Below are 15,584 nucleotides of genomic sequence, written 5' to 3' on the forward strand. Positions count from 1 at the left end.
GCTGCCGGGGCGGGACGAGGGGGAGCGGGACGGCGGAGCGACTGATGGTCGAGGGGTCAGGGATGGCGACAGGGCAGGGATTTCTCATCACACCCGCTGTGCGCTAAAAGCCACCCCACCACCACGTTCCGATTTTAAATTGGGGGTTTATTGTCGGCACAGCGCGGTTCACGTGTCGCCGGTACACAGAGCCAGCAGCCATGCACACAGCACACCGCCAAGTCATGTAGTGCTGCCCCGAGCCCACGAGTCAGGGCAGGCACTGCTGGCTCTTGGAGAACCTGCGCTCTTTGCACCCCGAAAAGACCACTCGGGTCTTCTCTATACATTCATCAAATACATCACAATTCCACAGTTAGATTACAAATAGCACAGCATATTGCCTCCAGCCCCTGTGATAGCTCCGTGCCTGCGWACCAGGCACTGTTGGAGCAGAGCACCTCAGCTACCCCGCCCTGGCTCACTGCAACCACGATACATTCATTTAGCAGGAACAGATGCCCAAAATACCATGCAGAGACATTTATCCCCAGCCCTGCATCAACCTTGCCAAGGCACAAAAGTCTGCAATGTCCAACGAGCCATGYTCAGGGTTTATTTTTGTGGCTGCATCTTGTTCATCCATCTTCCTCTGACCAGCTCTAGAACTGTCAAATCTATCATGATCCTTGTACCAGCTCCTGRGCCTTGCTCATCTAGCAAATCTGATGGTGTCTTCCACCATTCACCTCCCAACRGCCAGGGAATCAACATTAGGCTTTAACCCTACAGGGCACACAGGCTCCAACTCATGCCTCCAAATCTGTATCCAGTTTCTAGAGTCCTACTGAGCTCTTCTCCTTCAGCAAGTGGAAAACAGAGCTGTGACTTCCATACTGYATTTCAAATCTGCAGCCTGTCAGCAGCTGAATCAGTGTAAATGCACCATTTTTGCACACACACAAGTTCACCTTCGAACACAGAAGCAGTAAAATAAAAATCATCACTGAAAACTGCTGACAAACAGGAAAAAAAAACACCCTGAAATCAGGACAGTAAAGAGTTCCTTCTGGAGTGACCGTTCAGCRRCTTCAGCACAYTGCAAGCACATAGTTCAGGYATAWTCCAAAAAAAGGTGTTTTTCTCATAGAGATCATAGATGTCCTGCAGAGTCCTGGTTTTCCTTCCAAAATGATMAAGTTTTATGTTAAGCTGACTGCACAAACTGTCAAATCAAAGCTTTTTCTTTACACTCTGCACAGTAAAAAAGAGCTAACGATGGAGGRGACTTGGCAGGGGTGGGAGGAAAAGGAGTGTAGTTCATGATGACCTTCCAAAAACTCTGGAAGCCAAAAGCACACCCTTCAACAGGGTCTCCCATGCTGGGCTTCCAAAAAAATGGAAATTCCCAAAAGTCACCTTCTAGGAGCTTTAGAASTGCAGTCTGTTGAGTGAGTCGATGTAATGGAAAGTGGCTCCCAACGCCCAGCTCGTTTCAACATTGTCAATTTTACGGGCAAGCTGGAAAAAAAAAAAAAAAAAGCCAGGAAAGTAAAAACACAATTCTCTGGGAGAATCTGAAGCATGCAAGGTGGATATAGTGCTAAAGGTCATGACAAATAGTTACCAGCAACGTGGGGAGAGCATTGCTGCACCACAATTGTAGACCCTGTGTTATARCAACAAGGTAACTCAAGAACCAAGCTCYCTGCCTCAGCACCCTCCTGCCCACYCTCCCCAGAAACCCACTTGGAGCTTCACCTTAAAGCCTTGGCTCTTYGGGAAGCCCAGTTCCTGCAGTAGGAAGGTGATGTAAGTGAGGTCCATGCAGAGRAAAGGGCTGTTTCCAGGGCTGATTTCCATGGTCTTACAAACTAAGAAGAAAGAAAACAGYGTCTGAGTGCACACTGTGGGCTCAGGCCTAACAACAGTCCAGCTGTGAAAAATATCAAATGAATCCATAAAACACCTCTGGTCAGTTGAGCTGTGCAATGATGGAACTTCTTACAATGAGGCTGAAATGACATACACACRTTAGGATAAGAACATTAGCTTTTTAAGGAAGATTAAGACAATCTCTCTCTCCCCTAAGACAGTATTTTTTTGTATCTCTCTGAGAAAGAGCCTCCAACTTTTCTTCTATCTACTTCAAATATTCAAATATATAAGCAACCTCTGGTGTGTTATCTTTCTTGAGCACCAGCACTCAACAAATGTTAAGAAAACCAAATTAAAAAAAAAAAAAAATGAGACAAACTCAAAACCCGCTTTCTTTCTCAGGATGAGTTACATACACAGTAGTCCAAAAATCAGAACTGCAATTGTTCTGTCATACATAAAGTTTACCAAAAAGCCATGACAGTTTGATCAAAGCCTTTTTTTTGTGGCCTTAAGAAAATTATGTTTACATCAGTAAATCTGCATAGGCAGCTCTCTCTCCAGCTGATGAAGGAAAAGCTATGAGCTAATTTCCCCCCCTTTTCTGACTAACAGTCAAGCAAATGAACAAATCTTGAGACAGAAAAAACAACTGAACCAGGTTAGACCAGATTATGCTAACAGGATGATAAAGCCACAATTATTTTGAAAGCATGATTTCAGAACAATTGTCAAGTTTATCAGTAATTCTTGAGAGAGTTTTGAAATATGTTTATTATACAGAATGTCTTATGTGGGCTGCAAATGCAAAAGTTAATATAAAAATAGTTGAAATTTTCAGAAATAAGCAGAAATGTTGGTTAGATGCTATATACAGGTACTCAGTATTTACTTAAAAGCATCAGGCTTCTTAATGTGTAACACATTTCCTATCTGGGAATGAATTTACACCCAATTATTAGTGTRTGTTTGATTGTATTTTACTCACCATATTTAGCTGCAATTTCAAAGTCACTGACAGTTAAGCTTCCTCCTTTTTCTTTATCTAAAAGAAAACAAAAACCATGGTCTTTTATGGTCTTTGTATAAAGGCAATTGTAGAAATCTGAAATTACTTGTAAAAATAAAGTGGCTGAGGAGGGAGGTATGTCTGTTCAAACTAATGTGAAATCTCATTATCTGCTTTCTACCACTGAATATGACAACCTTTTGTACACCACTGCTAAAGAGATGTGATGCATTCTGAATGCATATGGAAATACCTGAAAATCTTCATTCCATCTAAAAAGCCCAGTGAAGCAAACTCACAACCCAAATAATTTACTGCTTTACTGCCCAAGAAATTTGTTTATCGTTATGAAATGTTTTCTATTTCGGATTGTAGAGTTAATTAGGCAACAACCATTTCTGAAATGCAAACAGTTTGTTTAAAAACTATTACCAAAGGCTGTAAGTCCTATTTCACAGCCCCAGTATCTTCTCTATAGAAATAATTATCAAGTCAAGATCAATGCTGCACAGCAGTGTAAAAACAGATTAAATTCAATCAYAGCTTAGCAAAGCATCATGAGGTGTGCAAGTGTTACCACTGCTTCCAGAACTTGCCATTTAAAATGAAACCAACCCAGAAGCAGACATACCTATGAGACCAGCTTCTGCTGCACAGTCATAGTAGTAGGAGAAAATGTAGAAGTCCAAGTCCTTCACTTCCTCAGCTCTGTGCACTTTTTTGTAGAGCATCTTTGCCACTTTGTTAGAACAAGACTCATACAGAGGCTCACCTAAAAGAAGACAAAAAAAACCCCAACACACCATATTACAGGCAGAGTTAAATATACATAGAATCTATTTAGGATCTGCCAGGAAACAGGCTCCTTTCTGCAAAATAGCACTCCATAAGCTCTTCACAGAGAATTGAAATCTGCAYCTCCTTCCAGAGGCAGACACCTACCATCCTCAGGCTGAGACTAAGTATGTGATAAATCAGAGATAGACAACATCATCTGAGGCAGAAGAATTCTGAAAGACCTGTTCAAGGATTGCTCAATTGATGCTCAATCTGCATCACTTCTAGCAGCTTTACTGACTGGACAGACACATCATGGCACAAGAGGAAAGAGCTGCAGGATCTCTCTAACAGCACATCAAAAGGARCCAGACAGAACAGTAAACAGAGCCTGGTGGCTTTGAAAGAGAATGAGAGTGTATCATTTACTCTGYTAAGAGCAGCTGACCTAGATAGGAAGAGTGATAAATCACTATACCTGCCTTCTGTCCTTTAATTTTGTACACTATCTCGGCATGCTGCCAATCGGATTTGAAGCCAGGTGGTAAACAAGGGCTGATCAATTCCTCCCCTTCTCCTACTGCAGAAGTAAAACAAAGTCACATCAGGAAAAAACAGAAGGAGTTAAATTCAGATCCCCCATTCCCAGCTCTGCCCCATTCTGTCCCACAGCCCCTCCACAGCCCCGTCATGGCTTGTGCCATGCTCACCCCCAAACTGAGGCTGGCAAGAATCCAGGTCTCCTGGGATCTGTCAGTGTCACCTCCTGCAGGTGTCTCAAATGCACCCAGCCATGGTGACAGGAGCCCACATTCCACTCAGGAACCTTGAGCCCAGTGGGGACACACAGCTCCTCCCCCACCACAGGACTACACACCCTGAGCTCAGAGCCAAGGCCTGAGGACTGCCCAAAACTTACAGGGTTTTCCCTCAACTCCTCCCAAAATGGCGAGCCTTGCTGACATCAGCCCAAGTCCCAGGTAACTGCAAAGGGATAAAAACCTCTGTGAGCAACACACATCCTTCCTCTGATACTCTACTGACAACCTACATGGGATATGMCAGTCTSCTCTACACAGCCATGGCAAAATGGYTCCAGTCACAGCTCATGCACATGAGGGGAACAGTGTGACAACCTGACATTACCTTACCCAGGATAAGCTCTCTTTGGAAAAGCTCAGGCAATAGGTGCCAGCTGTAATCTGGCTCTTGGAGAACTGGCAATGGCATTTCCCTAACACTACTCCTCGTACACACTGGGTACTCCTACCCTCCTCAAAGGCAGCCCAGCCACTGGCATACAGAATTGACTTTCTGAGCCCAAACACAGCAAATACAGGAGGGAAGAAGCTGCTGGCCTCTGCCCAAAACACTGGGAGCAGGGAAGACAGTGAGCAAGAAAGAATGACAGAGACAAAACATTATGAACTGACTGCAATCCCTGTTCTCCGTCTTCCTGTGCTGCTCAGTGGTGAGGAGGTGTAAGAATTGAGAGTGAAGCTGAGCCTGGGAAGGAGGGAGAGGTGGCTGGAAGGCATTTTTTATTTTGTTCTTATTTCCCACTATCCTACTCTTTAATTGTCAATAAATTCAATTAAATACTAAATAAATTAGAGTCAAGTCTGTTTTGCCCCTGACAGTAACTGGTAAGTGACCTCCCTGTTCTTATCCTGACCCATGAGCTTTTTGTCATATTTCCTTCCCCCTGTCCTGTTAATGGAATGGGAGTGATAGGGGGGCTTGGTGGGCAGCCAGTGTTGATCCACCAAAATCACGTGGCTCAAATTTCTCTGCTTCTTCATGGTATTCATTTGCAAGGACCCCACTCCAGAAAAACACCTAGGTCTCCCCGGCTTCACAGAATGTGCTCTCCTTCCCACAACTAACCTGTAGGAATATAGCTTGTAGGTGTGGTTAAACATCTGAAATGAAGTTGTGTGGCCAGATGGCGATGTCTGCAGAGTTGCCTGGAGGGAGAAAAAGATGTCACTGAGAGGTTTCTGCCAGCCAGCAGCAAACATCAACAAGGTCAACTTCCAAAACRTTAGGAAAAAACGTGAAACAATTCTAGCACAATTCAGAGAGAAATTATGAATTTGCAAGGATTTCAATTAGACTGCTGCTACACACGACAACCACGAAACCTGGAGTTAACAGTGTTCACATTTCTATTTGTATCCACACCAATATGCTGCATAAAAGAATTACTTTCATTAAAAGGGGATCCTTATTCCAGCTCTTAACTGCTTTTGTCGAAAGCTACAGCAACTGCCTCTTCACATGATCCCTACTACAGGAGCTGTGTGCAAACTAATAGGAAAGCCAAGCACGCATTAACTTCCTACTGGAGTGAATTCATCTGTGAACTTGCACAGAGGAAAAGCACATCCCTGTGCTTGCCAAGGAACAGAGCGAGGAGCAGCCTGTGGTCTGAAGGAATGAAAGGGTAGCCTGTTCCCCAAGTACACCAGCACAGTTAGTGTTTGTGGGGAGCAAAGCTCAGGCCACAATGCTGTTCATGCTGCTTATATCGTAACTCTTTCTCCATGTCCAGAATTTCCACATCCTGGACCCTTTCAATCCCTCATCATTCTGCTGAAACAGTGCAAAGTCTTGATTATCCCAGGCYGGAACACTGGATGCAGCATCCCATCCCTCTGCTTTTGTGCAGCTTTGCTATGAGCACTATCTCTGCTCAGGCCAGAGCYTTACAACACCACAGCCAGAGGGCTTCAGAGAACACCTATAAAAATGCCATATCAGGAAGCTAAAATGGCATTAATTTTCAACTTAGTGAACTAAGGAAAATCAGAAACAAGGATTGAGAAGGCATGTTACTGTGTTATTAAACCCCAGTTTGGGCCAAAAGCTGGACTTGAATTCATTAACAGCATTGCTTTCTGAGCCACAACCACCAGTGACCCACAGAGATGGATGAAGAGAATGGACAAAGAATTGTGAATGACTCTGTGACCGACTATAAAGAGGCAGACATGACCAAGTCACAAGTGTGGCTTCACACTGACAAACTCTTCCTCTGTTTCCATGGGAAAGAAATCTGAGCAGTCACAGATTCCTGCAGCAGCATTTCCCAACAGTGTGCGTGCTCACATTACCTCGGTGCGCGGAAGGAAGGTGATCTGTGTTGATCCACCACCCAAATCCAGCATCCCTACACTTCTCTTCTGTGGATCATTTAGCCTGCCTGAAATGTGCAACAGAACATGGTGGGCATTGTGAAAAACTGGCTAGGAACAAAACCAAAAGTACATTGGTAAAGAAAGAGAACAATCTAATTCCACCTCTCAGCTTCCACACAGCACCAAATTATATCATTATCTACTGGGCACTGATTCTGGCTTTATCAGACCTGAAAATCTTAAAATGACAAAAGTCTCTTATTTCTCCGGTGGCTGTTCCTGTCCTAGTCACAGCAGCTTTGGTTATTGCGTTCCTAAACATTTTGGATGCAAAGACCTTTTGCAAACTCTGCTCTGGTAACCACTTTGTAACACAGAAGAATGTGCTTTTCTTGGCCACCTCTCCCTGATCCCTYAGCAATATTTTGCAGATTCCTATGGCCAAAGGGATGACAGACTGAAAAGAGCTGGCCTAAGAGACTCAGCTCTCTTGGAATTCTTCCTGCTGCCAGCCAAGAYCTCGTCTCTCTTTTAAATCTAGTTCTTCTCAGTTAGATCCTTCAAATGCACCTTTCTGGCAAGGACAGTTTGTGCCAAGTACCTCAGTATACCTTTTGACAGCTGATGTTTGAAGATCACTGACCCTTCTGATATTTCCTGGGAGCATAAAAAGCTCCAGAGCACATTGCTCCCCACACACTGTGAGCTGAACAGAGCACTTGGATGGCAGAGTGCTTTATGTATTGTCACAGAGGCCTTCAGCTTGGTTTTCTCTTTACTCTTCAGCTACTCTTTCCTCACTCAGCAGTGTAAACACCCGTGGCATTTCTGTGTTATAAATCTGTAAGGAAGTAGCATAGCACTTTCTTTGACTCCCTGCAGCTGCCAGGCACATCTAGAATACTCACACAAAAAATTTAGCCAKAGTCACAGCAGGCTCTAAAAAGGAATAAAATGCTCTGGTACCCTACAGGGAACTGAAAKAAAAGCTATATTAAACATCTAGGAAAAAGGATTAAACTCCTTACTCCATCAATTAAATGGACAAAATCCTAATGACTTAAATAGGCCAGGCCAAAAACAACTGCTGCCTTATTCTCAGTCTTCTTCCTTCCATTCCACCCCAATGAATGGGCAAATCCCTCACAGGGGCAGAAAACAGCATGAATTTCACAGCATTGGTCATGCCTTTATACACATGCTCATGTACACATACCTGTTAAAAAATTTATTGTGATCCAGGCAGAAATACCTAATAAGGGAAAGATTCAGAAGATACATGATTAGATCACACCATTTCATTGTATCTAACAGAAGTAACAAATAAATCAAGCCAAATTACAAGGTTTCCAGAACTGCCAATGGCTGACAAAACCAAGATTAGACTATYTGAACAAAGAAAATTACATTCTCGMTCAGAGCTTATGTGATATTTGGGAGAGAAGCCCCATGTATGATATGCCTGAAGAACTCTCTATTATTTCACAGGTCACAAGCTTAGGCAGGAAATCACAAAGGCTTCAGTCCTTAGCCAAAAGACAAAAAGATTACTGAAACTCACATTGTTCATTTTCTAGGAAACCATCTACTGTTAGGCTTATATTTGCTGCCAGGCACTCAGCTTTTCTTTATGAATACTAAGAATTTTCATCTTTCAGTGTTCTAAYTTTTGCTCTAAGCAATTTTGTGAGYKATGYTGTTTCTGCYTTCTTCTTGTTTTATAAACTGTTTCCCCATAAATTAGGTCAATCAGTGGCCTTATGTTAACAAATTCAAGTATTTATTCATGTGGTTAAAACTCAAGGCATGCTAAAGAGCAGGGCCCACTTCAGTCCTTGGCTAAAGCAAGGCTATCACTGCCATTATTGATTTTAAAACAAAATAATTTCTTTTTTCCATTAAGTAGCAAGAAGAGAAACTCATAAACAGCTTCAGCTATTTTAAAGCTTCGTTTCTGAGCAGATTTAAAACACATTTCAACACTCACTTATTCAGAATTTAGACATTCTGTCCTCAACATTTTTGGATGAATATCAGCTTACTTCAGCATGTATTTTCTTCTCTATAAACCTTTTTTTCAGATTGACCTTACAATTCCACTCATTAGATCAGTTATAATTAACATTATGATCAAATACTTCCAGAAAGCTCTGATAAGCATTATCAACAGCAGAGCACACAAACCAAATTGCTGAAGACCATCTTAACAAGCAGATATTCAGAAAATTTTCCAAAATGCTGACTGCACAGTGATCCTACAGGAACTGCTCAACACTCAGAACTTGCAGGATCAGGACAGAGCTCAGGACTTCAAATTGGAAAACACAGCAGAAGATTTCTTTGGCAGGCACTGTGCCTGRGGCCACATAAAAACTCTGCTTCTGTCAAACCTGCTGCTTATGGGCTACCACTAGAGCAATCAAGGACTTGTCACAGGGCAGCAGAGATCTCCAGGACTGCAGGAAGAGCCCCCACAAGGCAGCCTTACCTTCATCAGTTCCATTCATTATGGACACACAGTTCTCCCTCACAAAGAAGGGGGACGCCTGAAAAATCTCCTTCACCTGTAGTTCAAATAAAAGCCACATTCAGAGAAATACTTTTTCAGCTGTAAAAAAGTTTTCTAAAACCCCAGTTTTACACTACTACTGCTCACCACTTTGTCTGAAGCCCAAGAGTCCAACAAGCAGCAGCCTTTATGGCCCTGCAGTTTGGTGCAGAAACAGGGATGGATGTGTGGGTTTTCAAGCATGAGGACTGCTCASAAATGCCATTAACAAGGGATGGGTGTGGGTAGGGAAGGGAATTKACTTTGCTGCCATTGGTGACCCTCAAGGTATTACACATGCATGGGAAAGGCAGGAGATGACCACCCCAGCTTTCAGGAATGTCCTAGGGAGCACATTTTCTGGAAAGCAAATGGAAAGACAAKAAATAATACCTTTTCCAGCAACTTCTGAGCCTTCTCTCCTGGCAGCAACCGTAGGCCAGCTGTGGCTTTCAGGACCAGAGGAGTAAACTTCCACAGYTCCATAGGAACTTCCTTCTTCGCCACCTCCAGGAGCTCTTTTATTCCCTGGCCACTCTGTGAGCAGAGAAGGAACAATAAAAGGCATCTTAAAAACTCTTTTGGAAGGGCAAAAAATTGATCAGAGCTACAGTCTATTGTAAATGCGAAACAGAGATAAATTAATATCACAAGGGGTCAGGAGAAATATTTAGAACTTATAATCTCCTACAGCATAAGGCCTAGTGAATAYAATGGGAATTATCAAGCCACAGGTCCCAACCAGAAAGAATCACTTTTTCAAACAGTGAAACAAAACTCTCATTAAATGTTTTGGCTACAGAAGGCTTCAAAAGGCACTATGATAAATTCTTGGGAACTGAACAAAGAGAAGAAGCTTTTGTAAAACACTATGAGCTGGGTGTAAGTCTGGCTCTGGGTGTCCCTAAATCCTTGCAAGCTAGAAGGGTGAGACAGGAAAGAAGTCACTTAAATTACCTTTTCAACATCATCAGCATATGCAGACAGACCCGGTTTCAGTGCTTTGAACGTCTCATGGGTTAATCTGGGAGTCTCTGTTCAAAAGCARTATACCAAAGTAAGTAATGGTACAAATGATTTTGTGCACGCAAAGAGAAAACCATTTTAAAATTTATGTTATTATGTGCTAACAGAAGTCAATTGAAGCCTCTGTTTAATGAACTATTAAGAGCCACCTGACCTTTAAATATAGCCCTGGCTGTGGAATTAGAATCTAAGAAAACCACTTTTAAAGTCATGGCTGGTTGTCATATTGGTGTCCCGTGTGCACATCAGTCACCAGATGGGTGCAACTCTCTTTGAGGTCTAACAGCAGCTTTTCAAACTGCACCTGTAAAAAAAGTCCTCACGTTTCAGCCTGCTCTATTCTGGCTAAACTTGACTCCAGCAAAACCTAATGACAGCATTTCCACTATTTTCAACGGCAGCAGAGGGATACAGACTTGAGTATTTTGGAAACCCTGCAGTATCTTATATGAACCTACACTCCAGAAAGCACTGTGTTCCATAAAGTTTGCTGCAATATATTCTGAAACTGTGATTCAAACAAAGCAGGCAAGRAGGAAGCAAAGACTTGGGGATATACTAAAAGAAGGAAATCTGTGGACTGYTGTTTAACACCTTGGGTGGCTGAGCCTTACACCAACCAGCCCATTATGCAAACCTAAAGTGCTCCCCAGAGGCCAATCACACCATACACCACACTGCTAATCCTTGAAAGAGCCTTTAGATCACCCACTAACAGCACCCACACAGGTTCTTTGATCTTTAAGAGTTTCACAAACAGGAGCAGGCAACATATGAACAAATGAACCTATCTATTCCAGAGAAAAACTGGAGCTTTTTTGCACACTTCTTTCTCACTTCTCAGTAGTTTCTGTCCAGATGCAATACACAGCAATTTTAATCAAACAATTTCCAATTTTTGTTTTGTTTTGCAGTTTAAAGCCAACACTGAAACCAAGCATGCACTAAACCAGACACTGTAGAGAGAGGCAGCTTACTGCCAGGAACTGGAAACAACCAAAAAATTTTGAGGAAATAAGGCAGTTTGAATTTATAATTTTCTTTCCACCAATGTGATGAAAAAATGCCCTTCTTCAAGCCACTACTCTAAAAGTTCAGCTGCTATTTAGTTCATATTATAACATTACAGCATTTTTCTCCTTCTTGAACATTTTCATAATTTCATCCAAACACACGTGCCTGAATCAAAAAACCTACTGATACTTCTCTGGAATGACCTGAGGCATGTTTTTTCAAGGAATCCCTAGAAAAAGGTCATCAATAATCTGCTCCATATTATGGAAGACTTCATCTGTCATGCAATGAGCAGGACATACCTCTTGGCTGCTGTGCAAATTTAAATATATGGATKCGAGTTCCCGTGCTTCCTGCATCAAACATAATTCCATAAAAGACTGAGAGATCTGTGGTCAGTGCCTGATGGGTCAGTTTATCTCCCCTGCTTTCAGCAACTCCTTCCGTGGTTCCCACAAACGCTTTGGAGCCCAAGTGCCATTTTATGTAAGCAACATAAACAGCAATGCATGTCAAAATCCCAAAAGCGAAGAACCGCTTTGATATCTTCATGGCTTCCATTTGATGGGATGTTTTAYTTCTTCTCTTTATCAAGTGGTCTATTCTTCTGGTCCTTCACGCAGAACAGGTGGCTCCTGCATCACTCCTACATCCAACAGAAGAGAAAAGATTTGTTTTATTTTCCCAACCTGATAAAAGGATTTAAAAGTATGGTAAGTATGAAAATTATGACATAGACACCACTTTCCCAACGAACAGAAGGAATAGAGCCTCCTTTAGTATGGCCAGTGAGTTCCACAGCTCACTTTAAGGCACAGAGCAGCACAAACCTTCCTTCCTACCATTGCTACAAAGGCCTAACAAGGCACAGAATGGGAGTTCARAGAAGCTAAATGCAGTAACTGAGGTGGAAGGGGAGTTCAGGAGGTTTCTCATCCAAAGTCCTGCTCACAGCAGGGGCAGCTGTTGGGCCCCTTCCTGTGGCTAAGGGCTATATCCAAGAATATTTTGAAAAACTCAGAGGATGAAGATCCCACAGCTTCTCTGGGCAGTTATCTTTGTTAGTTCCTGGATGGTGAAGGAGGTCTCAGAAGGCTGGACAAAGACAATTTACAATTAACATTTAAAAGGCAAGATGGAAGATCCAGGGAATTGAGTGCTCTCCTCCCCCACCTCCAATACCAGGAAAGAAACTGCAGCAAAGCACAACCCACAAAATCAACAAGCCCTCACATTGCATCATTCAGATGATTAAAAAGCAGTCAGTGATGATATATGGGGATAAAACTTACATATTTTTTTTTCTTTTTTTGATAGAGCAAAGAAGAGAAAGCAAACCAATTGATGAAGTTGAATTAAACAAGGTTTTTGACACACATGTAATCTGCTGATACGAACTCAGGGAGCATAAAGAAGGTGTGAAGGGTTGGAATTTAAAATCAAGGTGATTACAGCATATTTGCAAAGACAGATAAGACAAAATTTCACAAAAATGAAGGAAAACAAAATCACAGGCACAAATACACACAAAGAATAGACCAGCTTAAGGGAAAGGGAACTGTAGACTGTCATCACAGATGATTTTTCTGTCTACAGACAGAAAATCACATCACAGACACAGAAATCAGGAAGATGGCATGGCAAATGAAAATCTTTTTGGGTTCTATCAGCAGGCAGAGACACACAGGTGGCGATCACTCCGATCCCGCCGGTGCCAGGAGGCCTCAGCTGCAGCCACACCAGAGCYAAATGCCACAGCAGGGACCGGCTGATCCTTCCAGGAGACACATCCCCACCGCAGGAAAAGCGGAGGCTGGGAGAACGAGGAGGCACAGCAGCCTGGAAGCGCTACTGGAGAGAATCGCGACCGTCCTTTCTCTGCTTTTGTCAGGGCACGCCAAGATTTGCCGCATGGGAAAAGCTTCCCGCCGGAGCCTCGGGGTGTCGGGCACAGCCCGCGGCAGCGCGGGCCCGGCCGGCGGGGTGCCCTCCGCTCACACACCGGCCGCTATCCCGCTGTTCACCCACGCTTCCTCCCTCTTTTTCCCTTTCCCTCATCCCTCATCCCTCCCTCGCTGCCGCACTCACGCCGCCCCCTCAGGCCCCGCCATGGCGCCGCCGGCTCGCGCGCGGCCCCGCCCCCAGGGCGCAGGCGCGAGGCGGGCGCGCGCCCCCGTGAGGGGAGGGACGGAGGGGCGGATCCGGCCGGGGGGATCATCTGCGAAAATGTGCTTAAAAAAGGAAAAAAAAAACCGGCTAAACGCCGCAAAATCAGCAAGGTCAGAGGAAACGGTGTTGGAAAATGTAGTATGTGTGAAAATTACCYTGATTCAGCTAGCATCACTTCAGTCAAGGACACCCTGGAGCTAACAAGCTCTAAGGATGAAGTGATGMGKGATGATTTTTKSCYTTTYYTTTWWMAWMMMYTTMMWWKWWTTTWWWWWMCCYTTTWRRWWWTTTYYYKWMKSYYTWWKKWWTYCCYSSSMYYMKYMKMCWYMMYWSYWRTWMTTSWWGWMKKMTRWTMYWSCWSMKTWKTWKKRWKSTKCTKGGCAGAAAGACCAAACATCCTCAGTASGAGACTAAGGAGCRTCATCCCAAATTCTSTGGTTGTCAYTGGAATCTTGGGCTGCTGTGAAAATTCCCACCCAGGAACAAGTTTCCTGAAACCTGGATGAGGACTTGATCATGTTTAGAAACACCGATTCATCTGAACTCATCACAACAGAGAATCTTCTACATGAACAGCCTGTTTCTTCCAAGTTACAAGAAAAATAGGAATATTTCCAGAGGGTTATTCGGGGTGAAGGACTACTTGCATTTTTTCTTCAAGACAAAAGATTTCAGTGATACCAGTATTGTTTTTCTCAGGAAAAAAAAATTAAAAAAAAAAAAAAAAAGTTTTGCAATCCTAAATTTAAAAATGCTCCTGCCACTCATCACCAAGTCAGCAAAAGAAGAAGGTTTTTTCCCTTTTCGTTAGGGAAGACAGATGTCAGGAGGTGAGGCCCTTGTGGAAAAGCAGRTCAAGGCCAGCAGAGAGCAGTATTTTGTCAGGAACACAATTTCCCCAGGGACRGGGCAAAATAGTACAGTATTTATTTCTCTTAGCTGAAATATCTTGCATATATGCTCATAAACAGTGTTGCACTTAGGATTAGAGATTCCAAAGAATTGGGAATGTAATGCTATGTTGTCGGGTTTTTTTTCCTTTCCTGTGAAAAGCATTACTTATGTGCATAGGAACAGTTCTCAGGCAGTTCTTGTAAACCCTCTTGCCTCAGCTGGGGATCTGTGATGGACTGTAGGTGTTTTAAATAATTTTGGATTTGTTCCTGAGACTTTGTCACATGCAGTATTGTGGTCATTCTTGGAATTAGGCCACACAGTCTGAGAGTTGTGACAAATTTTCAAGTATGGTGTCTACATATTATACATATTATTTATATATTTAGTTTCGTAGCTTGGTGTATTATATATATATGAGAATGCAGATTATTGGGAACCAGTTTGGGAACCATTTGGGGATTAATCTCTGTCACTTCTGCATTATAAGAATAATTGTGTTGGATGTCTGAATGAGAATTAATAAACAGGAATCAAAAACAAATGGTACAAAGAGGAGAATATGTATAATTAAAAGGCTGTTTCACCAATTTGGTCATGACTMTTGTGAATAGTAACAAGAATATGTTGTACTGTAAGTACAAAGTCAATATTTTTGGCTCAGTGTGCCCATGAACTGCACGTGACTGGCACATTGTGCAGGCCAGGTTTGWGCCAAATTCCACTGAATGATCCATATCCTACATCCTCAGAGAGGCACACGAGTGTTCAACCAGCTGATGTGAACCCAGCAGTAGAGTTTGGGCTGCTTATATTTGGAAATACTAAGGAAAAGGAGCAGCAACTAAACCTATAGCTCAAATTTCTGTTCAAGATGCATTTTTCTCCCTTCATCTCAAAGAACAAATTTATTCTTATCCTGACCTGTAGCAGAAAAATGTGATGTTCATTGACCCCTGAATGTTAACTTTTGCTGCAAACCATGCACATGTAGCCTTTGCTGTGGCAATCTATCACCCATCTTCCCCATATCCCTGAGCAGGATAGGAAGTTCTGCAGCCCTGTCACTTACCTGAAACCCCACATGGTACCTGCTGCTCTCTGATGCCCTCCACTGTGGTGCTTCATCATTCCTTCCCACAATTCCTGG

General features: G+C 43.0%; 1 protein-coding gene across 1 annotated transcript; it reads right to left on the reverse strand.

Moving 5' to 3' along the window:
- Positions 1 to 89: 89 nt before the first annotated feature.
- Positions 90 to 13,511, reverse strand: ENTPD6 (ectonucleoside triphosphate diphosphohydrolase 6). The gene is made up of 14 exons (XM_057379339.1): positions 13,460 to 13,511; positions 11,674 to 12,017; positions 10,289 to 10,365; positions 9,725 to 9,868; positions 9,272 to 9,347; positions 8,000 to 8,035; positions 6,760 to 6,848; positions 5,531 to 5,610; positions 4,563 to 4,627; positions 4,122 to 4,223; positions 3,498 to 3,638; positions 2,846 to 2,902; positions 1,741 to 1,853; positions 90 to 1,500 (listed from the first exon to the last, which is right to left on the reverse strand). The coding sequence occupies exons 2-14, from the start codon at positions 11,930 to 11,932 to the stop codon at positions 1,411 to 1,413; spliced, it is 1,329 nt and encodes a 442-aa protein (XP_057235322.1). The 5' UTR covers positions 11,933 to 12,017; positions 13,460 to 13,511; the 3' UTR covers positions 90 to 1,410.
- Between the last annotated feature and the right edge of the window lie 2,073 nt (positions 13,512 to 15,584).

The sequence above is a fragment of the Malurus melanocephalus genome, unplaced genomic scaffold (genome assembly GCF_030028575.1).
Source record: "Malurus melanocephalus ecotype Western Australia unplaced genomic scaffold, MMel_1.1 scaffold_402, whole genome shotgun sequence".
Classification (NCBI taxonomy): domain Eukaryota; kingdom Metazoa; phylum Chordata; class Aves; order Passeriformes; family Maluridae; genus Malurus; species Malurus melanocephalus.